The 25,994-nt window shown below is 41.8% G+C and overlaps 1 protein-coding gene across 15 annotated transcripts in view; it reads left to right on the top strand.

Annotated features, from left to right (window-relative positions):
- The window catches only part of DST (dystonin), a 566,706-nt gene that overhangs the window by 432,264 nt on the left and 108,448 nt on the right, over positions 1 to 25,994 (top strand). For all 15 annotated transcript variants that reach the window (XM_044290838.1, XM_044290839.1, XM_044290836.1 and 12 more), the window contains 3 exons: positions 824 to 1,023; positions 4,979 to 5,474; positions 6,255 to 7,723. In XM_044290838.1, the coding sequence (XP_044146773.1) occupies positions 824 to 1,023; positions 4,979 to 5,474; positions 6,255 to 7,723 (2,165 nt within the window). The remainder of the gene's footprint in view (positions 1 to 823; positions 1,024 to 4,978; positions 5,475 to 6,254; positions 7,724 to 25,994) is intronic.

Below are 25,994 nucleotides of genomic sequence, written 5' to 3'. Positions count from 1 at the left end.
CCTGCAAAGTCATCTTGCCTTCTCTTGTCAGTCAAGGAGAGGGGGAGGCTGGCAGAGGAAGCAGGACGAGCAAGGGGACACAGAGTGGCTTGAGTCCGCCCTGTTGCACTTAAAGAGGACCTTTCATGCAATTTTATTAAGGGAGATATATATCTGCACTTGATGATGCTGCCACCCTGCTTGACTTTTAAAAAATATGCCCCGCTGTGCCCTGCCGGATTTCTCCTGCTCAGTATGCTTATACTGAGCATCGGAGCAATGAGGAGGAGACTGAGTCTTTCTCCGTGGCCGTCTCATTCTCCCCTGGCTGTAGCGCTGTCCAATCGCAGCACAGAGCATCACAGGGAGGTTTTTTCTAAGCATACTGAGCGGGAGAAATCCTGCGCGGCATAGGAGGCATATTTTAAAAAAATCAAGCATGGTGGCAGCATCAGCGGGGGGTACCGCCGCAAGAACAGGTATATATCTCCCTTAATAAAATCGCATGAAAGGTCCTCTTTAAGTGCTCATCTGCATATAGATTAAAAGTACTAAGTGACAGGTATCATTGCATTCAGCTAAGCACAAAGCAATGTGCCGGTTTTATCAGAGAATTTCCTAATTACAGACTCCCTTTACTATCTCATTAATACATAGATGGGCTCACAACTGATCTTTATGGTTCTTTTAGCCGAGTCTCTTCTCTCCTGTCCACCATCATTCAGGAGTCCAAGAGATGATTTTCTGAAAACTACTACAGATTAAAATTTATTACAAGTAATTAAATAGAGACATATTCTGTAGATAATAAGGTCTGTCTTTTTTTCACTTGTGGTTGTTGTAGACACGTCTTGGAAAGACATAACCAAGATGACTGCTGAAAGGCAGCGAACATTGGAAGAGTCTTCAAATGACCTGACCCTTTTCCAGAATGCGGAGGCTCAATTAAAACAATGGCTCGTAGAGAAAGAACTTATGGCCAGTGTACTTGGACCTCTGTCAATAGACCCTAATATGTTGAAAACACAAAAGCAGCAAGTCCAGGTAAACCCAGAATTTTGTGTGCATTATCTGATCATTTTCTTACACTTTTATTCTCTGCCAAGAACATTGCATATGCTTTTTGTCAATTAGTGTTGCAGAGAGAGACACGCAGCTTCTCCTTAAAGTCAGGGTAGCGAACAGGCATCCCTTTGATGGTGATGAGGGAGTTGTGGACTCTCTGACTGTCCTGGGCAACATTTTTAATGCTAGGATCAGCAGAGGAGTTAATGAGAAAAACAAGATACTTGACATTTTCCATGACTTACACTTGTTCTGATTTCATCTGAACTGGAAATAGGATTCTTATCTATGATGTTGTATATTCTATAACAATTATTAAAGGGAACCTGTCTTCAACTTTTTGCTTATCTCAGTGAGGGCAGCCTAAAATAGTGACAAAAATGATGATTTCAGCGCTGTGTCATTCATGAGCTAAAAGTACGGTAAGTGGTTGCTGAGAACCAGCATCATAATAATTGCAGCCCAGGCCTTGAAAAGAGTCAAATCTACCTGAGAAGAGTCCTGGTTATACATAATCTCCTGCTCTCCACCCATCTGCTGATGGTTGGCAGTTGTCTCCTAAAGAGAAAGGGAGAAAACTATCATCAGCAGGTGGGCAGGGAGAGCAGGAATTCATGAATAACTATGACTCTTCTCAGGTGGCCATGACTCTTTTCCAGGCCAAGTCTGCAGTAATTGTGATGTTGGTTCTCGACAACCTCTTACTTTTAACTTTTAAATGACAGACCTCTGAAATCAACTCACCTGTCTCTACTTTATGGGCAGAATAAAGTTGATGACAGGTTCCCTTTAAGGTAAGACATTTCATGACTACAGAGCATTTTTCGATAAATTATGGGAAGCTAGGTTAGGCTACTTTCACACTTGCGGCAGTGTGATCCGGCGGCCAGTTCCGCCGTCGGAACTGGCCGCCGGATCCGCCGATCTGCCGCTGACTGAAAGCATTTGTGAGACGGAGGCGGATCCGTCTCACAAATGCATTGCAAGGACAGACCTGTCTCTCCGCTTGTCATGCGGACAGACAGATCCGTCTTGTACATTTTTTCACATTTTTGCCGATCTGCGCATGCCGGAACGACGGATCCGGCATTCCGGTATTCTGAATGCCGGATCCGGCGCTAATACATTGCTATGGGAAAAAATGCCGGATCCGGCGTTCAGGCATGTATTCAGTTTTTTTGGCCGGAGAGAAAACCGTAGCATGCTGCGGTTTTCTCTTTTGCCTGATAAGTCAAAACGACTGAACTGAAGACATCCTGATGCAAACTGAACGGATTACTCTCCATTCAGAATGCATGGGGATAAAACTGATCAGTTTTTTTCCGGTATAGAGCCCCTGTGACGGAACTCTATGCCGGAAAAGAAAACTGCAAGTGTGAAAGTACCCTTAACTATATAATGTGTGTCCTTATTATTCCATCAAAGTTAACTAAAACTCTGATAATTATTTATTCAAACAGTTTCTCAGACTCCCTAATGAATTATATTTTACAAAATTGGTATTTTAGGATCCCTTTACATGGGCTGATTATTGGGAGCGAACATTCACATGAAACCCTTGTTCCTGGTAGTTGTCCTGTGTTAAAGGTGTTGCTAATTTAGCAAATGCTCTTTTGCCAGCTAAAAACATTTTCAATGTGGTACCAAACATCATCGTTGTTGAGCAAGATATTGTCCTGTGTAAACAGGGATCTGACCAGAAACAATGAATCTGTGTCGGGTGAATGATCACAAGAGCAATCGCTCGTCCCCATATAGAGAAGGTGATTGCTACATATAAATGCAACTCTCATCTTCACTCTCGATCAGGCAATTATTGGGAACAGATGTTTTGTTCTAGATGATTACCTGATCGGATGACCATGTAGAATGGTCTTAAAGGGGTTGTGCAATGGCTTAATATTGATGACCTGCCCTCAAGATAGGTAATCAATATCAGATCAGCAAGGGTCCAATTCCCGGCATCCCTGCCGATCAGTGGTTTTAGAGGTCTAAGTGCTTGAGCGAGTGCTGTTTTCTCTTCAAAATGACTTACATGTCGTCTCCTTTCTAGCAGTGCAATGTAATTACAACTGCTTTGTCCTATTCAAGTGAAAAAATATTTAGAAATAGAGAAAAAAATATTTATGTCTACCTACAGTAAAAGTATCACAAATTGAAAACTTTTGCCGTTATTCTCCTGTTCCTTTCTGTCAACTCCTTGTTAGGAGATAGTTATGTATATACAGTATGTATGCATTTTTTTTATTCTTTTACTACTTTACATGCAGATTCACAGATTTACTAATCCTATAGATAGCATAGACTTAGGTTGTGTAGACATGCACCAGATTTATCACAATGGTTAAAGCTCGTTCATGTTGGTTCATGGCTAGACACTTTTGTATAAACTATCGGTTGTCTTACTTGACGTTTCTTACGGGACACCACTTTGCCACCATGTCATTCCCTTTCCTGCTAACCCCTTGGCTGAGTAGGTACAGATAATTTCTCTAAAAGGGTTGTCCGGGTTAGGAGCTGAACCCAGACATACCCTTATTATCACCCAGGCAGCCCCCCTGATGTAAGCATCGGAGCATCTTTTGTTTACAATATCACACTGCCCTGCAAAAGCTTCCGCCCGGCAGTGTGTTCGGTGACGTCACCAGCTCTGATGGACGTGCTTTAGTGCTGCTCTAGCCGTTTTACTGGCTAGGGCAGCGGTAAAGCCCGCCCATCAGTGCCAGTGACGTCACCAGGCTTCCTGGCAGCCTCACGGAGAGCCCAGTACGTCACCGGAACTCCTAAAAAGACCTTTTCCCTGCGCGATTTAGCGCAGGGCAGCTTGGAAACATGAACTGCTCCGATGCTCAAGTCAGGGGGGCTGCCTGGGTGAAAATGGAGGTATGTCCGGCTTCAGCTCTGAACCCGGACAACCCCTTTAAACCTAGATGCTCCAGATTGTGCCACATTTTGGTACAGTTTATGGCAAACGCTAAGTGCACTCACATTAGAAATTATGCGCCATTTTTTTGTGTTATCTTTATAAAATTACACAAAATACTGATAATTAAGTTGAAGCATGGGTATTTTCTGTGTAGCCTGTTAACAGGGTTAATTACAGTGCAACAGATACATGAGGTGCAGAGGTTGTACTTAAATAATTTCACATTATGGTTGCGGGTTATGGTGGACTTAATTACATTATTTCCACTATACATAATACTCATTGCTTGTCTCCTGTGGGATGATTCATGCCTGAATCATATTATTTTTGTACACGTGTGTGTTACATGTGTACCATTTCCATTGAGGTTTCAGTTATTCCTTTGTATCCATCAGTCCCGGATTTGCTCACTGAGTGACTGTCATGTCTTAGATATTTGTTTCCCCTTCAGTACAGAAATGGTCTTTGCCGTTACTTGCCCCCTAGATGTTTCCAGACCATAAGGTAAACAATTGTGTTTCACATGAGGTCACCCACTGCAATTTCATGCTGCTAGTGATCTTGCACATTGGGTATCATCTAACACTCAACAAGGATTCATATTACTGCTCTTGTGAGTTAATTCACTATGTTCTTTCACTCACTAGACCTTTCTATGAAAGGTTTATGTCAGTATGCATCATGATGGATACAAATATTTGACTATTCTATTTGCCTCGGACTCAGATGTAAAATTTGCCTAAATTGTGATATTACTGTTAAACAGAAGCAATGTGCATCTTTGTAAGAATGTGGACTTCCAGGTAGACCTCCATGGTAAACATCTGCACTACAGGTATCCTGTCACGTGAAAGCAATGCTGACACTGTAGCCGGAATGTTGCCCATACAGATGGAGCTCTACATGAATAGGAAAAGTTGAAAGTTCTACAAGTCATTCTTATGTTCTTGAGTTTCTTGTTCTGCTGCATACATTGTGTGATTTGGGTTTCTCAATTATTTACTTTAGATTCTTTTAAAAGAGTTTGATGCCCGAAAACAACAGTATGAGCAACTTAACTGTGCCGGACAGAGGATCCTCAGCCGACCAGGGGACCTTCCTCCTTGTGATGAAGCTGTAAAGAAGCAGTTAGCCGATGTGGCGTGTAAATGGGAAGATCTAACTGGACAATTACATGACAGATGTAACCAAATTGACCAAGCCATTGTAAAAAGTACTGATTACCAAAACCATCTGAATGGTCTTTCTGAGAAACTAAGTGCCTTAAATAGCAAACTAAGCAGCAATATGACACTGAGCTCAGATCCAAGTGCTGTAAAACTGAAGCTGGAGACTGCAAAGCAGGTCCAGGAGGAAATAAAGCAGGAGATGCCAACCATTGAAAGTGCCAGAGTGTTATGTGATGAATTGTCACATTTGGTAGCTGAGGAATACTTGAAAGTGGAGTTGAATAGGCAGATGGACAACATTGTAAAGCCCTTCATGGATTTGAAAGAGAAAACAGGTATGTGTTTTGCTCAACGTTATTCTGATATAATTGTAACTATAAAAATGTATATCAAGAACAATGAAAAACTAGAGCACAGTCCTGACTCTCACATCTCACCGTCTAGCCATTAACACAAGGCTAGCTGATAAAGTTAAAATCCACTTTCTGGCATAGCTCTATTTGATTCATACAGTAGGTTCTGCACCTTACCGTTTTTAGTACTAAAGTCAAATAATCTCACATTTCTGTGCCTACCATTATTTAAAGCTAAATCTACAAGAACATCTCCAAAGTCCTATGCATTATCTTTATAGCACTATATAATAGTGGATGATTTTCATAATACACATAATACAAAAAAAACTACTAAATTGACTATTTTGTGTTGTCAGTATTGTCAAAGGTTTGGTGTCAGTTTCCTTTTTCAGTACACCAATTGTACCATTCATGTCAAAAGAGGATTTCAACTCCTTTCCATTGGGACATAAGGATATCATTGCCAGAGTAGAGAGCCGCTGACACAGATTGCCCACTACACAGGAAATTAGGGTTTACAGATGTCATAGAGTGGAGTGCCACGATACCAATGTGCTATGTACAGCAAGTCATTGATTGGCTGCAGCAGTCTCGTGAATGATCTACTGTATGTAACACCATCACTGCAGGACTTCCTGGGGCAATAGCTCTATTTTATTTTGCAATAGTTGCATAAATCTATTCTAATTTGTTTCTATTATTTTAGTATTACCATCTTCTGTGATTTTGTTAAGTAAATGAATCATTTTATATCCATAGCTGCCCATGTAGAACAATTACAATCTGCATTTGTCAGCTCTCAAAAATTTCATCAATTGTCTGAGGATTTCCAGACCTGGATAGAAAATACGAAAAAAGAACAAAAGGAGGCCGCACCCATTTCAGCCAAACCTGATATTCTGAAGTCAGCAATTACAGAAACAAAACAAATGCAGAATACTGTGAATAGCCAGCAAGATGCCTTTGAGAAGGTCATGGAAGAAGGTGAAAAACTCTTACAGAAAACAGAAGGAGAAGGCAAGGTCAAACGTCAGAGTCAGCTCTCCATGCTTAAATGTGAATGGGAAGAAATTAATAAGCAGATATCTAACAGGGTAAGCCATTTAATAGATTGTCAGCAGAAGGCTATAAAGTATAGAGACCTAGTAGATAATATCCTGCCTTGGGTTGAGGAGCATCAAAATAAAGTATGTGAACTCAGACCTTCAGTAGATGATGAAGCGATAGATAAATCAATTGCAGAAGTGAAAGTTATACAAAAAAGTGTTGACAAGCAGCGTGGGATGTTGGAGATGCTAAAGAGCGCTGCAGATAGTTTATTAGCATCTTGTCAGGTGGATAAAGAAATAGTCATGGAGGAGAGCAATATGCTAAACAACAAGATGGAATCTCTAATTGACAACCTGCAGAATAAAAGAGACACTTTGGAGAATATGGCATTACGACTTAAAGATTTTCAGGAGTCCATGAAAGAGGCTGAGAATCAACTGGTTGCAGCACAAGAGCATTTGGACATACATGATTCACTTGGAGCTAAAGCATGTAGCAACAAACACCTGACCATAATGCAGACCCAACAAAAAGCCCTTCAGGGCTTAAAACCACAAGTAGAACGTTGCAAAAGAATGGCACAAGAATTGCTAGTAGAGGCCTTAGATGCACAAGGTGTTTCTGATCATCTTCTTCAAGCAGAGTCACTTCAACAGAAACATAAGACTATCAGTGAGCAAGTAGATGAAAAATGCTCATTTTTAGAAACTAAGTTACAAGGAATTGGACATTTCCAGAACAGTATTCGAGAAATGTTTGCCCAGTTTGCAGAGTTGGATGATGAACTTGACAGCATGTCCCCAGTTGGGAGAGATAGACATATATTACAGACTCAGAAACAGGACATCAGTAAATTCCTCCAGAAACTTGGAGCTCTCATAACAACTAATGACAATGCCAACAAGACATGTAAGATGATGTTGACCACTGAGTCCTCTCCAGATCTTATTGGTATCAAGAGGGACCTGGAAGCCTTAAATAAACAGTGTAATAAACTCCTTGACCGAGGAAAATCCAGAGAAGAAAACATTGATGACACTATTACCCGAATAGAAGAGTTTTATAGCACATTAAGACAATTTGTTGATCAGCTTGGAACAGTAGAAGAACATGAAGAATCCCAAGGTGCTGTGGGAATGGAGACAGATGTCATTAATCATCAGTTAAATGTTTTTACGGTAAGAACATGAGATTTCTCATGAAATAGATGTTGAAATGTTAATATTTATTGCGTAGTTTATATGGTAATGGACATTTGTGACTACACCAGAAAAGCTGATTGCACTGTCTATGTATATATAATGTATTATCTAGGTGATCACATAATATCCATTCTTGTGTATAGTCAGTTCATATATGTTTTTTGTTCGTTTTGTAGCCTGACCCTAATGTTGAAAAATTTTAATGAGCTGAGTGGCTTATGTTGCATTCCTAGAGGAGTATTTCTTTTAATTGCATTTTCCCGTATGTGCACGCGTTCATAAAATGGGTATTTGTAGAACTCTTGATGTACCACATACTTGTTATATATGATCGTCACTACTAATTTGCTACTTCAACTACTCCACTAAGATAGTGTGTTTGTATAAGAGCCATAGGTGGTTTCTGTCTTTTACAGTTCTATGATGCAAGTCCTTGGGTGTGATACCAAGTTAGATAGATGTTGAACAACAATTCTACAGATTCACTGCTTTAATAATAAGGATATTGTCTGTCGGGCCTGTTTCCCTGAAGTGTTGTATTTAATTTTTACTGCATTCAGCTTATTTCTTGAAATGAGGCATCAGATCCAAAGTATATGAACGTGTATGAGATCACAGTGCATTTGTGGTTCAGCCATACCGGGAGAAGTGTAGTAAAAATAAGGCTTCTGGTATTTTAGTGATGAATCAGCATGACGTCTGGATTCGTTTCAAAGCTGGGGGATTGCAAATATTTATAGCAGAGTCTCACAGCAAGATATGAAGAGAGTATTATTTGTAGAGAGAAAAGATCAACTGCGTAAAGGTTATTCATTGTCAAAGAGAAAACATACTTTTTGACCTTAAGATATGTTATGTGTGGTCAAGGTTCCCCCACATTCTGGACCAGTTGTATTCACGTAAAAGTACCCCCAAGACTGCAACCATATACTGTGCTCCCTCTCATTGCTTAGTAACGCTGTGGCATCAAGGTGGTTGTCACATGAATTAGTCACAACAGAAAGGCAAGAAATGCATGTGACATTATGAAATCTGATGATATCTTTATGCCGTCCTTGACTGGCGGACACAACCAGCGCTGTGTACAAAATAGCTTTTACCAGAAAAGGGCAGAAAAGGAAGCCTGAAAAAAAGCCGAATGAGTACAATTATATAAATCTCCAAAGTACAAACTCCAGTCAGATCACCCGTGGTTCCCACTGAAAAGATGCTTATCACTATGGCACCATTCATCTGTTCATGTCAGTTACTTACCATTCTCAGAGTGGAGCCCTTCCTGTAGTGTCTATCACATAAGTAGTGGGAGTTGGTCCAACTCCAGGCTTTCCTTTCTGGGAAGCATTTTTAATTAAGAACAATCTGTCTGCCAAAGTAACCAGACTAAACTCATCATAACGATTTTCCACTAGCCGAGGAAGATCGCAGCCACAAGCCACTACGAAACCATAGCATTAGGCCCTGGCATCTTTTTACATAGCTATATGCCATCCAGTGGTAGCTTCAGAGCAGCAGAATTATTCATTAATAGTATGTAGTAATATATGGGAGTAAAGAAACATCTGGATCTAGTTATTACAGAAAAGGGGTCATGAATGTCAGTTTATTTTTTAATAGCATTTATTGCATTTTTCTAAAGAGTATCTGTCACCTTTCCTGACAGTATTCATGCATAGATTGCCAAGTAGGTGTTTCTGATTGGGAGCGTGTCCCTGCAGGTCTGACACTATCCGATCAGTGCTGCCAGTGACTGTACAGGTTAACACCCTTGACTGGTAACGATGGTAAAGACCTTTATTACAAGCTGCTGACAGTTTATTCATAAGCTTCTATTAGGAATAATCGAGGGATGGCACAACATAGAGTCATAGTTACATTGCATAGAATTGTTATTGCATGGGAAAAGCAAGTAGTTACTAAAACAGACATGTCAGGAGAGGTGACAAAGCCATTATAAATGACATCTAGAGAGACAGTAAAAAAAAAAACTGTCTAGTACTTTCAGGACCCAAGTATAAAAATGTAACGCTGTACCATAGAGGTTAAGACAAGACAAAGAACTAGAGTACATTTGTGGTATGCCTTATCCCACAGTAAAAAATACTGCATGAAGAAGGAGGTGTTAGGATAAACTCAAACTTTATATGTGTGAATATAATGGTGATACAATATTAAATATCACTGTAAACAAAGGTGATGGTGGCAGGCTGTCAGAACATGTGATAGGTGCCAAGTGCCTGGCCTGGACACATACAGCGGTGTGTAATAAAGATACCAGCTGTGTCTGGATGGCGGACAATGAAATTGTCGGAGCTGCCCATGCTTGTCGATGGATCTAAAGTTCCTCTCTAATGACCCGTCTCGGCCGCCCAGAGCCTGGTCGCCATATGTTCATGTCCTCACGTAACCACTGCTTCCAAAACCTTCTAACAACTAAGTCAGAATGGTCTAGATGAGTGGGGGGGGGGGGGGGGAAATTTAGTCAAAATGACCAATGTGCCCCCTCAACTGAGCAAAATATCTTTGCATTGTAGCAGTTAACCATCTCTCTACACTACCCAAAAGTACCATCTGAGAGCTGTTCTGTAGGGCAATGGGGAAACACTTTAATGCCCTCTTGTAGTAAGACCCACAGTCTGATCAGATCACAACTGTAATCATTTACATATCTGCCTGAGATAGAACTGCATGCTGAGCTTTGCAGCAATCTACCTGGTTCCTTTATGTTTTTTTTGTTTTTGTTTTTTGCTAATGAGTGTGTGTGTGTGTGTGTGTATATATATATATATATATATATATATATATTTAAAATGTATATTAGAGTGTGAGAGTTTAGGAAAGAAGTAAGAAACAAAGGAGGGAAGAGAAACCAAACTGAGGAAGATTGTGGGAAAAACAAGGAAAGGAAGGTCACTCCCAGAGTTCAGAATCCTATGTTATCATTACCAGGCATCTAAAGGAGGCCATCTGTGAGAGTCTCCGACAGTGAAGGTGTGGGAATGATACAGAGAAGTTAGAGTTATGAGTTATGTTACAGTTTAATGGCAGCTTCAGTTACTGCATTTTGATGGTTTTCTTAGTTCAAGCTATATTTTAAGACTCTGGTCCAGATTTAGCAATCCTATAAATGGTGTAATCTTAGCCAGGCTGTCTGACCTGCACCAGATTTATCACAGTGGCTCAGGCTTTTGCGGCAGTTTTTGCGGCTCTGGTGTGAACCCATTCACTTCAATGGGGCCGCAAAAGATGCGGACAGCACTCCGTGTGCTATCCGTATCCATTGATCCGTTCATGGCCCGCCCAAAAAATAGAACATTTCCTATTCTTGTCCGTTTTGCGGACAAAAATAGGCATTTCTACAATGGGCGTTCCGTTCCGCAAATTGAGGAAGGCACATGGGCAGCTTCCGCAAAATGGACAAGAATAGGACATGTTATTTTTTGCGGGGCAACGGATGCGGACAGCACATGGAGTGCTGTCCGCATTTTTTTGCGGCCCTATTGAAGTGAATGGGTCCTCTCCCGAGCCGCCAAAACTGCGGCTCGGATTGCGGACCAGAACTACAGTCGTGTGCATGAGGCCTTACTTTGAGATAGGGTTTTACCCCACATTTGCACTAAAATTTTGGCACAAGATGGTGCATCTTAGACACTGCCCATTTCCACGAAGCTTAGCCCATTTCTCATTAAGCAACACCCCTTTTGGGCATGTTAAAAAAGTGTAGAATCCCTAGATGTGCCAATTTGCACCACTTTTTCAGACATTTTTGGCGCAGAGACAGTACATTAGTAAATCTGGGCTCCTTAGTTCTTTGCTCTTCTTGCACACGTCCCACACGTCCCTCCTATTGTGTATTCTGAATGTTCTATTAGTACACTTTGCCTACCAACCAATGAGAGCTCCTGTCTTTAGTATGTCTTTAATATGTGTTATCTGTTCATGATGCATTTTTGGCTTTGGCTTCAATAACTGCAGAAAAAAATTGAAACTGCAAACCCAACATATATGTCCACCTTTTATTAGCATGAGTATAGGGATCTTTCAAGATATAATGGTCTCAGGATACAATATTTAAACATACAATGGTCTTTTCTGATCCATCATAAGTTGAAACTAGACTCAACGTACAATGCCTCAGACTCCGATCCAACCAATCGACATGGCCATTTTACTGGTAAAACACCTTTATTGGTCGTCTAGTAGCTTCTGTGCGTTACAACATGTTCTAAACTGCCCCATGTCTGTACCAGGATGAGCTTCTCCTTAAGACGCTGGTACATGTATGTAGTATGCAAGACCCCGAAGAAGCTCCTGCACACATAAAGTCCTCTACAGCTTCTAGAATTTATTTCTGTCTTTTTCTTACATAGGGGCTTGCTTTATCCATCTTATTTTTCTTAAAATTTCACTTTTTCTTATCTTAGGATGACATTTTTAGCCTTTTGGAACAAATTAAAGGGGTTCTCCGGGTTCAGAGCTGAACCTGGATATAACCTCTTCTTTACTCATTTACTATGTATGAGTAGAGCATTGGAGCATCTCCCTGCATCACGCAGTGCAAGGTTCTGTTTGTTGTGTATCACTATGCTAGGTGGAGACTTCCGTCTAGCAGTCAGCCCGGTGACGTCACCAGTACAAATAGGAGGTCTATAGCGCTGCCCTTGGCTGTTTTGGAGGCGGGTACTCCACCTAGAATACTGAGGTGACACAACAAACAGAGCCTTGCGCTGCGCGATGCATTGGAGCAAGGAAATGCTGTGAACCCCTTTAATGGTTTTCCATAGGGTTACAGTGATTTCAACTTACAATGGTCGTCCTGGAAACAATTAATATTGTAACTTGAGGGACCACAGTATATAGTCACCCCCTCCTCATTAACATATGGAGACTTTGCTGACTATATTCCCATTGTAAGGCACAGGATGAGCGTGGTTGCTTTGTAAATGACTTCATCCCATATGAAATGTTCAGACGGGAAGTTATTCTGTTGTTCTGTCCACAATGTTTGTATAAAGATTGCATATGAAGCTATTATGTTGTCCAAACAGTGAGATTGACTTTGAGTGTCTGTTTGAGCTGCATAAAGCTGCCTATTGCTTTGTGGTTTTCAGTATATGAAATTATGCTGAAGCTAAATGAAGTTAAATCCAGGCTCATTGACCAAAGCTAGCTGAGGCCAGATTTAAATAACTCCATTCCCTCAGACTCTTCAAACCCTCCACTGGGCTCCTAGTTATGTATTTCATTGTGTAAATGTAGGAGAGCGGAGGACATCAATCAATTTCCCATTTACTAGCCATTCTAGAAAGGATAATACATGAGAAATAACCAAGAAGGCCAGCATCTAGTCTGTAGTGTAGACAGTTGGTTAATAGTCCTTGGACTACATTTTAGTTTAGTGTCCCACATATTCATATCCATTACAGTCCTTTTTAGACTAGTGAGATTTCTTTTTGAGTTTAGACTGAACACTGACCCCTTATAGTCCATGAATTCACGTTCGGTCCGTGCCGAGGAGATTGCAGCAAGCACCATCCTGCTGTGAGAACCACTGCACTCCTGTTTACCCTCTAGAATATGGATGAGTTTTCTATCGATTGTCTGAAAGGGTCCTTAAATTAAGCTGCTTTTGTATGTTACTGTAATTTGCTTAAGGTGGCTGACAACAGTTTGCACACTACCCCATACATATGCATGGTCTTCTCAGCTGAGGGTGCATGTGTTCTCAATGGGAAGAAGGGAAAAATGCTGCTGGCAGACACCTCTGGTGACTTATCTCCAGAAGAAGGAGAACATGCAGAAGTCTTCTTTTCCCTGACATCTGGGGGAGAATTGGGAGGCCATCGTGCATATTAATTAGTTGTCCAGTTCCACTGGGATTGGTGGGTTCAGCAAACATTCATCTGATGTGTAGGAACATTTTTAGAGTCAGGTCAAGGGAAATACATTTTAAAATGATCATTTCCCTATAAAAGGGTTGTCCGGTTCAGAAAAACAGACAGCCTCCAGAATCAGCCTGCAATAAAGAACTGCTAGTGTTATTAGATCTGGCAGCCTGTTCCAGCATAAATGCCGGCTGTCTGCCAGACAAAAAATGCTGCCTGAAAGTGGCCAGATCCCATTATAGTCAATGTACGCTTAGTACTTACCTGATCCGCTTCTCCTGGCTGGGCTCTATTTACCCGGCTGCAGCAGTCACGTGTTGTCAATATATTACTGCTGCAGCCAGGTATCACTGCTCAGCCTAGCTGGAAAAACTGAAGCAGTGGAACGGGATCTTTCAGATAACTACTTACCAATTCATTATTGCTGGCTGATCTTGAGGTTTGTCTAGTTTCCTCCGGAAACCGGACAAACCTTTTAACTGTTATATAATATGTGTCTGATCTTAAAGGGACTCTGTCACCAGTTTTATGCTGCTAGGTTCTAAGAGCTCCCGATATTCATGAGCTCCTGGCTCTCCCCACCCACCTACCTCTGACTGACAGGGGAGCTGGGAGAGCCATGAGCTCATGTATATGGGGACTCATTGGCATGTCCTGGGGCTTTTCAATACAAGATTTTGGCAAACGAGTCAATTCAAGAAAGTGACCCAGCATTTTCCTAAGAAGACCTGTCACTGGTCTATGTTGTCCTTAGTTAGGACACCAAAAAACTGGTGACAGATTTGGCCATTTACATTAGATAATTTTGGGCCAAGCCTTCAAGTTTGGGAATCTGGACTGTCCTTCACTGTTAGCAGAATTCAGGATAAGTTGTTCCCATGGAGGTAAGTGACCCAGTCACCTCCCTATGATACTATAACAGTTGCCGCTGGTTGAATGATTGGTCAATGGATTTTTTCTAGTTTTCAGTGTAGACAGAGAGAAAAGAGCTCAGACTCTTAGGCCCCTTTCACACGGGCGAGTTTTCTGTGCGGGTGCGATGCGTGCGGTGAACGCATTGCACCCGCACTGAATCCTGACCCATTCATTTCTATGGGGCTGTGCACATGAGTGTTGATTTTCACGCATCACTTGTGCGTTGAGTGAAAATCGCAGCATGTTCTATATTGTGCGATTTTCACGCGACGCAGGCCCCATAGAAGTGAATGGGGTGCGTGAAAATCGCATAGCATCCGCAAGCAAGTGCGGATGTGGTGCGATTTTCACGCACGGTTGCTAGGAGACGATCGGGATGGAGACCCGATCATTATTATTTTCCCTTATAACATGGTTATAAGGGAAAATAATAGCATTCTGAATACAGAATGCATAGTAAAAGAGCGCTAGAAGGGTTAAAAAAAATTTAAAAAAAATTTAACTCACCTTAGTCCACTTGATTGCGAAGCCCGGCATCTCCTTGTGTCTCCTTTGTTGACTAGGACCTGTGGTGAGCATTAAATACAGGTAAAGGACCTTTGATGACATCACTCCGGTCATCACATGGTACGTCACATGATCTTTTACCATGGTGATTCACCATGGTAAAAGACCATGTGATGACCGGAGTGACATCATCAAAGGTCCTTTACCTGTATTTAATGCTCACCACAGGTCCTAGTCAACAAAGGAGACACAAGGAGATGCCGGGCTTCGCGATCAAGTGGACTAAGGTGAGTTAAATTATTATTATTTTTTTTAACCCTTCTAGCGCTCTTTTACTATGCATTCTGTATTCAGAATGCTATTATTTTCCCTTATAACCATGTTATAAGGGAAAATAATACAATCTACAGAACACTGATCCCGAACTTCTGTGAAGAAGTTCGGGTTTGGGTACCAAACATGCGCGATTTTTCTCACGCGAGTGCAAAACGCATGACAATGCTTTGCACTCGCGCTGAAAAATCGCGCATTTTCCCGCAACGCACCCGCCTCTTATCCGGGCAAAAAAACTGACGCCCGTGTGAAAGAGGCCTTACTACTATATATTAGTTAAAGCCACATAATCATTTATAAAATTTGTGGATTGTTGTAGGTACTATACACCTAAATCTTTTCACATGCTCATGTTTTTCTGCTATCAGGGAAGAACATGAGGAAATTGGAAGGGAATTTGCTCCTCTAGCCCTGGGTTTGCTTCTGGCACTGCAACTGGAAAGATAAAAGATTAGCTATGAAGGCCGATAGCTTTCTTGTTGCTTGGGTGTGTGTGATAATTGGGATATAGAAAGACTAGATTTCTTTGTACTAAACAACCTGTGCCAACAATTGAGCTTATTATACACAGGGGCTTGTGAAAATTACATAAAATGGTCTCCTGGATTTGGGGAAGTGACATTACTGTGAAATACCTTATAATCACCTGTTTGAGCAGGTTGTATTCAGCCCGACTAGACAAGCAGAAAGCAGTAAAAGCGCTAGGTGAGATTAATACCACAGTTTATACTGTCCAGGTTTACAACTATTGCAGATTAAAGGGGTATTCCAGTTATATCAAGTTATCCCCTACCCACAGAATAGAGGATAACCATTAGATCGGTATGGGTCCAACCACTGGGACCCCCACCAGTCATGAGAATGAGGGCCCCAAACTCTGTGGAATCCCCTCTGAAAAGAAGGGAGCGGGTGGTCGGAAATGCGCATGGCCGCTCCATTAATTTCTTAGTGAGTTCCAGAGATAGCTGATTGGCTGCATGCATTTCCGACTACCTGCGCCCTTCATTTCGGGTGGCTCCACAGGGTTTGGGGCTCTCGTTCTTGTGGAGGTTCCAGCGGTAGTACCCCCACAGATCTAAGGCTACTTTCACACTCGTGTTTGGTGCAGATCCGTCATGGATCTGCACAGACGGATCAGCACCGATAATACAACCGTCTGCATCCATTCAGAACGGATCTGTTTATATTATTTTTAACATAGCCAAAACGGTTCCGTCTTGAACACTATTGAAAGTCAATGGGGGACGGATCCGTTTTCTAGTGTGCCAGATTGTGTCAGTGAAAACGGATCCGTCCCCATTGACTTGCAAGCAGTGTTTTGGTGTCCGCCTCCAGAGCGGAATGGAGACGGAACGGAGGCAAACTGATGCATTCTGAGCGGATCCTTATCCATTCAGAATGCATTAGGGCAAAGCTGATCCATTTTGGACTGCCTGCGAGAGCCCTGAACGGATCTCACAAACAGAAAGCAAAACGCCTCTTATCCCTTGTGGATAGGGGTAACTTGATATAACTGGAATATCACTTTTACTAAAATTCACCTGATATATGTGAAGCTGATGCTACACAATGACTTTTTATTGAGCTTTTTATAACTTTTAAACAGCACCAGAAATTCATACATTCTAGGTTTTTTTTTTGTGGCATTTTCAGTCACACTATGTTTTTTTTTATTTTTTATAGAGAAGTCTATCGGAAAATGTCTGAAAAATGCCATGCTAAAATGTCCCAGGGAGCAAAATCACAGGGAAACTGTTTTAAATTACTCCTACAAAAAAAGTTGTGTTTGTAGGGTGTTTTGTCATTTCTTTTTTTGACAGCATGTAATATCTTGCTGAGGCTTTTATTAATTATTTTTTTGCTTTAAAAAAAGCAACAGAAATGCAGGGTTTTTGTAAAAAAAAAAGATGCAGTGTGAAACCAGCCTAACAAAGACTGAGCCTGCCAGCTGCCATTCACCTTGTACTCCACCTCTTACTATCATTCCATGCCCAGACACGCAGTAATCAACTAAAAAGTATATGAATGGGATTACCTGGATAATTTACAGTAGATAATGTGAGGGATTAGAAAGTATCCTGTAATGGGAATCTAGTGTGCGGCTTCTCAGCTGCCATCACATCTGTCAAGCATCCACATGAGATTTCCCACCCATCAGTGACAGTCATTTCAAGGGTCATTGGGGGCTGACAGGACCAATTGTCAAAGACATGTGACAGCCACATTTATTTCAGCAGGCTGATGAAAGCATTTCACATGGGAAATAAATTGAAGGTAAGGCTTCGCTCACATCAGCGTTTAGCCTTTCTGTTCTCCTCCGTTTAGGAGCAGGAGAACGCAAAGGACGGATTTGGCACATAACAGAGCCGAACGGAGCCTACGGACCCCATAGACTATAATGGGGTCCGTTAGGTTTCCGCTCAGAAGATGATTTTGGAGTGGAGACAAAAGTTGTGCGCGCAGGACTTGCAGTTATGCAAAAATCTTCCTTTGAGCGGAAACCTAAACGACCCCATTATAGTCTATGGGGTCCTTAGGTTCCGTTCGGCTCAATTATGTGCCGAATCCGTCCTTTCCGTTCTCCAGCTCTAGAACGAAAAGGCTAAATTGCAGAAGAACGACACACTGGAGAGGTCCATGAAATGAAGTTCCAGAAGTGTTTTTTTATGGGGAAAATAATTGTTTACTGAAATATAAGGAGAGGGGACAAGTCCTCCGTGGTGCAAAAGATATTGATGACCTATCTTTAGGAAGGGTCATCAATATCATACTAGTGGAGGTCCGACACAAAGCACCCCCACTGATCAGCTGTTATAGGCAGTGCCACAGCCAGAAACTGTGCATTGTACAGAGCTGATAGTAGAAGCAGTGGTACTGCACCTCACTTCCCATTCAAGTGAATGGCAACCAAGCTGCTGTACTGCCAGAAACTGTGCATTGTACAGAGCTGATAGTAGAAGCAGTGGTTATGGTGGGGTACTGCACCTCACTTCCCATTCAAGTGAATGGCAACCAAGCTGCTGTACGGCCAGAAACTGCACAGGAGAATGGATGCCAGCGTGTTGGAGGATTGGTCATCAATATATGTATCCCAGACAACCCCTTTAAATGATGCATCATGCATGTCTATAAATAATTTGCAGACAGTTCTTATTATTTTGTGCACAATTTATGTTACAATTGCATGAACATTGAATACCTACTCTGTTGCCTAATACATGTTGTGGTAGTTATGTATAATGCCTGTAGTAGACAAACTGATTGAGCAAGCAATTGTCGGAAGGGAAGTGTTCCCTCCCGGCAATCGTTTGCTAGCTAGCGGGGGAGACCGCAGCTATTACATGCAGCCATCTTCTCCACAGCATGGGGAGAAGTGATCGCTATGCCTTCGCTCGTCCCTATAATGCCTAGTAGTTTGCCGGCATCAGATCGCAGAATTGCCCGATGAACGAGCATTTTCTCGTTCGCAGTAGTACATAGCAAGATCATCGCTAATGAGCGTTCATGCGCCCTAAGGAAAGCCATAAGAAGTTGCATGATTGCATAACCCTGTTTCTCTGACCCATAATTTAGTACAGAGGGAAAAACATCCGGAATCTCAGCTTTATATACATTTATCGACTTTTAGTGTGTTTATTTCCTTGGGGCTGAATTAGCCCACAGATCACAGCTACAATACGGCACCAGTGACACACTTTGGCTGATGGTTCCATATGAAACTGAGGGCCCTCTGTTCTCTCCTCTATAACTGTACAAGATACTAAGATGATGGTACAATGGCTTTTACTGCCAGAGCGGCACTTCCTGACAGCTCCTGCAATAGTTCTTAACCCTTCTGTATAGCTGTCATATACAAAGTGTAGTTTGGTAGTTTAGGTGTTCTGTCATGAAGAATCAATTCTTCCAAACACTAGTGTCCACAGCAAACTGTACCTACAAACTGTCCATGCAGAAACTCCCAGCTGTTGTGTAGACCACATAGTAGTGCCAACACAGTAAGATATCAGCACTGAATTGCCCACACCATTGTCCACCTGCTACACAAAAAGTAGTCATGATATTGTGCTGTCCATAAAATACAGTCGTTATAACCACATCACAGTACTGTGTCTGCAGTACCCATATACATGCCAGCCAGATAATTGCCCATAGAAATATGCCAGTCACTCAACTCTGGTCCTGTACTGGTGCATACCTCGTGGAACTTACATGTCAGTAGACGATCATCCACGGCTTGAATCTAACCATCTCCCTGTACTAGCTTAGCAGTCTGGGAGCAGTGCTGGAGAAGGCAGATTCTTTTGAAGGCATCTAAGGTATGTTGCATTCCACGACAATGTCCATGGTGGTATCATGCCTCGGTGTAGATCAAAGGAAGTAGAGTAAAGTGATCTGCAGCCTCTAACATTGTTTACTACTTACTTTCAGGCTCCGGTGCACATTTTCCTCCCATTTCTATAGCACCTTTTACATCTTGCGCATTTCAGTCAGCATGACCAGTATACATCACTGCAGGCCTCCAGCCTACCTCTTTAAATGTGTATGCTGAAAGGAGTGTCCTAGGTGCCCAGAACAATCATACTGTGTGTGACAGGGATAGTTTTAGAGGACTGATGTAGCCCAATTTGATTGCTCTAAACTTGTGCGTACGTTGTATATGGCTGAGGAGGTGTGTATGGCTTCAAGAGGACAGGACAGGCCCAAAGTGTTCAGAATACTAGTCTTTGGATGAGTCACAGTGAACGTCCCTCTCTCAGCTTGAAGTGTAGTGCATGTTACCTAGATCGCCATAAGCTCTCCGAACCCACTGAGCCCTGGCATGTGCTTGGGGCTGGCCTGCATGATCAAGTGATACCTCTCAAGTCAAGACACTCCATTGTGTCCATCCACTAAGAAGACTTATGGACGTAACCACTGGACACCAGTGAATGATAGCTATTGTTTACGTCTGTCATTAGAGGAAGGAATGAAATATTGGCTACTGACGGGAGACTTCTCCCAGCGTTTGGTCTTGATTTTGGCTTTGTGCACAGTTTGCATTAGGTAACCCTCCACAATTAATGACGTGTGGGTGTTGTGCCGTAGAATATACTCTGACCTGGGCTCAGGTTATTAAATCCTGATTTCTACAGTTGACTTTCTTGATGTCCTTTGTTCTAACATGTCTAGAGATGAATGCATGTATTTTTCCCACAAATATTAGTAAGTACTGCCTGTCTTGTGACGGTAATTGCACGTAATTATCAGAGGTTTCTTGTAATATTGTCATTGCTGGAGATGGTTACGAATGAAATGTTTCGAATTGTTTGTTGTTGAAAATATCTGACAAAATAATTATTTTCTCACTTTTATATGACTCTACCATTACGAGTATGTCATATTCAGGATACAGTGTATTTTTGTCAAGCAGATAAATGAATCTTTATTGGGGGCTGGCAGCGGTTTGTGCCCCGTGTGAGCATGAACCAAATTGCTGAGGTTTTGCCATGCCGCTTTCAGCTGTGCAGCTTATAAATGTGAAGCACAATCTGTGTTGTATCTCTCAGTTCTTGGGTACATAGCACAAATCACCTCAAAAAGCTAGTATAAGGCTAGGTTCACATCACCATTTAGTTTTCAATTCTGGATCTGTCAGAAGAACAGAAAGTAAAAAATAAAAAAAATTATCCTCTTTTTGAGCATCAGTAATGATCGGTTTGCTTCCGTTTTAGCCATTTCCATTTGAGATCCTTTATTTTTGCGGGGAAAAAGTCGTTCATGGAGGACTTTTCCCTCTGTCAAAAATAACAGATCTCAAACGGAAATGGCTAAAACATGCAAAGTAATCACAATAGATGCTCAGAATAAAGGATCCTTTTTTATCTGTTCGTCTGATGGGTCAGAAGAATGGAAAACGAAATGGTGATGTGAACTCGGCCTAAGCAAGGTAATTCTTAGATGTTGTTTTTAAGTGTAAGATGCTTCCTGGCTTTGACTGAAGACCAGTCCTTATTCTGGGCATGAAATAGACCTTTATCACAAGGCGGCTCATTTAGTGGGGTTTGCACCCCTCTGCTGCTGCTGTCACCTACACACACAGGAGATGAGGGTTAGCATCTGTTATTAAGTAGCACAGTAGTCCACCTTCTGGAACTAGGACCTGGGAAGAGAAGTCCCTGAGTTGCCTAATTATCTATTGTCTCTTAACAATGTATTTTCCCAGGTGCTGGATTTCCAAACTTGACAGCTGCTAATGTCATCTATTACATAATATAATGTCATTTACATTATCCATAGGGTGTCACCCTTCTTTGTTCCCACCACAAATAGTACAACTGGATAAACCAATAAACTAGATAACTAGGTAAATGGATTTACTTTCACCTTAGCTCCCATATTGTTCCTTGTTGTCCCACTTATTTAGGTGTCACATTGGTTTTTGCATTCCTTGTGTTCTGTAAATGAACCAAGAAACCCAGGGTCAGGCCTTCCCATATAGTATTGAAAACTCTGCTGAGCCATGGCCATAGAGAACCCGTCATCTTTCCTGATAGAAGTTTATAAACGAATTACCAGCGGTCTGCAATAAAGGTACTGCATAAAGTTAATAAAACTGACATGTCAGGAGCGGTGATAGGTCCTCCATTTTTCACATGCTATATGAGAGAACCACAGAGGATTACCGAACCAGTTTTAAACATACTGAAGGTAACGGAGGCTTTGTTCACACAGATAAAATCTGCTGCAGAATCTGTTACTAGCAACAGCTTTCCATTGACTTCAATGGGAAAACGCCACCATGTGCACATGGTGGCATTTTGTTTTTTCTGCCACTAATTTGAAATCCGCGTAAGAAGTGGCATGTTACTTCTTTTAAGTAGATTTTAGCTGTGTTCTCCATTAAAGTCAAGGGAAGGTTTTTTGCATGTTTTTGATGGCATTTCCACCACCAAAATACACTGTTCACAGAGGCACATCACCCCATTGATCTGCCGCTGTATTCTTGTCTGTGTGAACCTAGCCTAACCAAGGTTTCAATTCAGCCTATACCTTAGGACCAGGATGAAAGTAGTGCCACACACGTCCATGGGTTGTGACTCGTTGCGTCTCAGCTCTCTTGAAGTGACACTGTTAGTGGGAGAAACCAGCCATGTTTTTCTAATCCCAGTTAACCCCTTTCAAGTGTAGCTCTTGGTGCAGAATTGTTCACTATGCAATCTGATGGAATTTGTGGACCACGGTCATTGCACTCTTTATTGCCTATGAAAACGGGAGAGATATGAATCACTTCCGGGGTACATTGATTTATACAGCCGTTTGGTAATACATGAATCATTTCTTTGAGTTAATATTTTAATACCTTTTAATTTATTTATTATAAATCTGTCAAGTCCTTTTGCTGCACCCATGAACCATTTTTAATGATGGTGGTATTGTGCTTGTTCGACTTCCTTCAGATCGGTTTCCACCTTTTATTACCAAGGAAGGGATTCTTCAAATCCAAGCTAGTCATTGCATGGTGCAGGAATATTGGATCTGGGTTGGTAGTATATTTAATTTTAATGTTTTTTTTATGATATAATCCCTGGCCAGTCCTTACAATTGGCACATTGTGTGGAGCTGTTAAACAATGTAAATCTATGTCCTACACATAATCAGAGGACGGCTCTGTAGGACGCTTCTTGTAGCCTAATCACCATCTCAAGTAGCCCGTAAAGTCATCTTAATCAGCATATCCTAATTGCTAGATACAGAAGTTTAAGAGTTGAGGATGTTGCGATGACAGGATCCACGCTGGAAAGATAAGCAGCTTCCCACAAGGCAGGATAGCTTTTTAAGCTATTCACACAAGTTCAAGTTTTATCATGTAACTTGCCTTTGAAAGAGTGTCATCTGCTTCATTGGAAGGAACAGATGGAGAGAATGGGACACCCACAAGTATTGTAAATCAGGTCTAGACCGTATCCAGCAAGTCAAGGCTTTAACAAAACATCTGTGAAAGCTGAGTCTCCATATCTACTTGTGCCGGGTCCCAATTTGGTTATTATTCCGCACTGCTAGCAATTTGTCATTTCTGTCAATTCTGTCACTTCTAGCAAGTGACCCATAGCTGTTAATGATTCAGCATGTATCTATTGCATGTAATATCTGGGTGGCAGATCCAGACTGGCTGCAATCATAGATTTCCTTATTTCAGAATTAGCGTTATATTGTCAGCAGTGAGCACCGGATAGCCAAAAATGTTTGAACCAACGCTGTTAGATCAGTGGAAACATTGTCATTGTTTCTGACCCAGATTTCATGTCACAGAGTTACACAGTTCCATTTTTGACTGCAAATTTCTTTGTGGGTAGCAGTTTACCTGTCATGTAGTTGATGAAATTGATCGTTTCCTACAGAATTTAACAACAACAGCCTCTCAAGTTATAATATTACAGGTGAAACTCGAAAAATTTGAATATCGCGTAAAAGTCCATTTATTTCAGTAATGCAGCTTAAAATTAGAATTTTGTGAAAAGGTTCAATATTCTAGGCTCAAAGTGTCACACCCTAGTCAGCTAAGTAATCCATACCCCCTGAGCAAAGGGCTCCTGAGATTGTGACTTTGGGGTTTCATAAGCTGTAAGCCATAATCATCCATATTATAGCAAATAAAGGCTTGAAATATCTCACTTTGCATGTAATGAGTCTGTCTCATATGTTAGTGTCACCTTTTAAGTTGCATTACTGAAATAAATTAACTTTGCACAATATTCTAATTTTTCGAGTTTCACCTGTATATGGTTCCGGGACGCCCATTGAAAGTATTTTTATTAGAGACCTGTACAATACACACGGTATGGCAGAAGAATAGCGTGGAGTGCACTTCCAGTAACACAGGGGTTAACCAGTGACATCCCCATGCTGCAGATCGGCAGGGTCTGTGTCACGTTAAATGTAGTCACGTATTAGGCTTTTCTCACTTCTCACTGGGCCTTGTCAATTAAAGTGCATTTAGATTTTAACATGGCATTGTGTTTAAAGATGCAGGGGTCTAAAGGACTGCTTTACCTCCCCAGTCATCACTATCATGCACTAGAAATAGGTCCCTATAAGATCATGGATCCAGTCAGCACAGAGTTATGTTATATGACAATCCCCAACAAGCAGGGCCTTTAACCAGTGTTTTCCAGTATGTTCATGGATAGAGACTGACTGGTTTCATGGAATTTCTCATGAGTCACCCTGGTCAGACTAACCAGTTGTTCACCCAAGACCCCAAGTCTAAATCAGTTCTGTTTCTACATTTGTCTGAAGGGGTATATGGAAACGGTTTCATCATTGTGCCAGCAAAGCCTGAATAAAAAGTCTGGACAGGCAGATGATGTCCTAATAGAAGCATAATGTATTGGGTGTTAATGAGTAGTGATGAGCGAACTTCTGTTTTAAGTTCGGCGTCTAAAGTTCGGCTTCCGGTTAGCGGAGAATCCCGATATGGATTCCGACTTCCGTTGTGGTCCATGGTAGCGGAATCAATAATCGGCCATTATTGATTCCGCTACCACGGACCACAACGGAAGTCGGAATCCATATCCGGATCCAGATCGGGATTCTCCGCTAACCGGAAGCCGAACTTTAGACGCCGAACTTAAAACAGAGGTTCGCTCATCTCTATTAATGAGCTTCTTCTGCACATAGACGAAGTTCAGAGTTAGGCTACTTTCACACTCCCGTTTGGTGCGGATCCGTCATGGATCTGCACAGACGGATCCGTTCAGATAGTACAACCGTCTGCATCCATTCAGAACGGATCCGTTTGTATTATCTAACGTAGCCAAAACGGACCCGTCTTGAACACCACTGAAAGTCAATGGGGGACGGATTTGTTTTCTATTGTGCCAGATTGTGTCAGTGAAAACGGATCCGTCCCCATTGACTTACATTGTGTGTCAGAACGGATCTGTTTGCCTCTGCATCGTCAGCGGACACCAAAATGCTGCAAGCAGGTATCCACCTCCAAAGCGGAATGGAGACTGATCAGAGGCAAACTGATGCATTCTGAGCGGATCCTTATCCTTTCAGAATGCATTGAACGGATCTCACAAACGGAAACCAAAACGCCAGTGTGAAAGTAGTCTTAGGCTACTTTCACACTTGCGGCAGTGTGATCCGGCGGGCAGTTCCACCGATTTTGATGTGACTGAAAGCATTTGTGAGACGGATCCGGATGCAGATCCGTCTCACAAATGCATTGCAAGAACGAATCCGTCTCTCTGCTTGTCATGCGCAGGACGGATCCGGCATTCCGGTATTTTGATTGCCGACACTAATACATTCCTATGGGGAAAAATGCCGGATCCGGCATTAAGGCAAGTCTTCAGTTTTTTCCGCCGGAGATAAAACCGTAGCATGCTGAACTGAAGATATCCTGATGCATCCTGAACGGATTGCTCTCCATTCAGAATGCATGGGCATATAACTGATCAGTGACAGAACTCTATGCCGAAAAAAAAAAAACGTCAGTGTGAAAGTAGCCTAATACATGTATTCCTGTGTAGTTTTAATTTAGTATGTCCTGCGTCTTGTCTCATTATGTGATGTCTTTCAGCACCATGTGTATCACTAGTGAGGAGATGTTTCCCCTGTATCTA

Source organism: Bufo gargarizans, chromosome 4, assembly GCF_014858855.1.
Source record: "Bufo gargarizans isolate SCDJY-AF-19 chromosome 4, ASM1485885v1, whole genome shotgun sequence".
In the NCBI taxonomy this organism is placed as follows: domain Eukaryota; kingdom Metazoa; phylum Chordata; class Amphibia; order Anura; family Bufonidae; genus Bufo; species Bufo gargarizans.
Note: the sequence above shows the minus strand (reverse complement) of the source record. Positions and strands in the feature narration are given on the sequence as shown.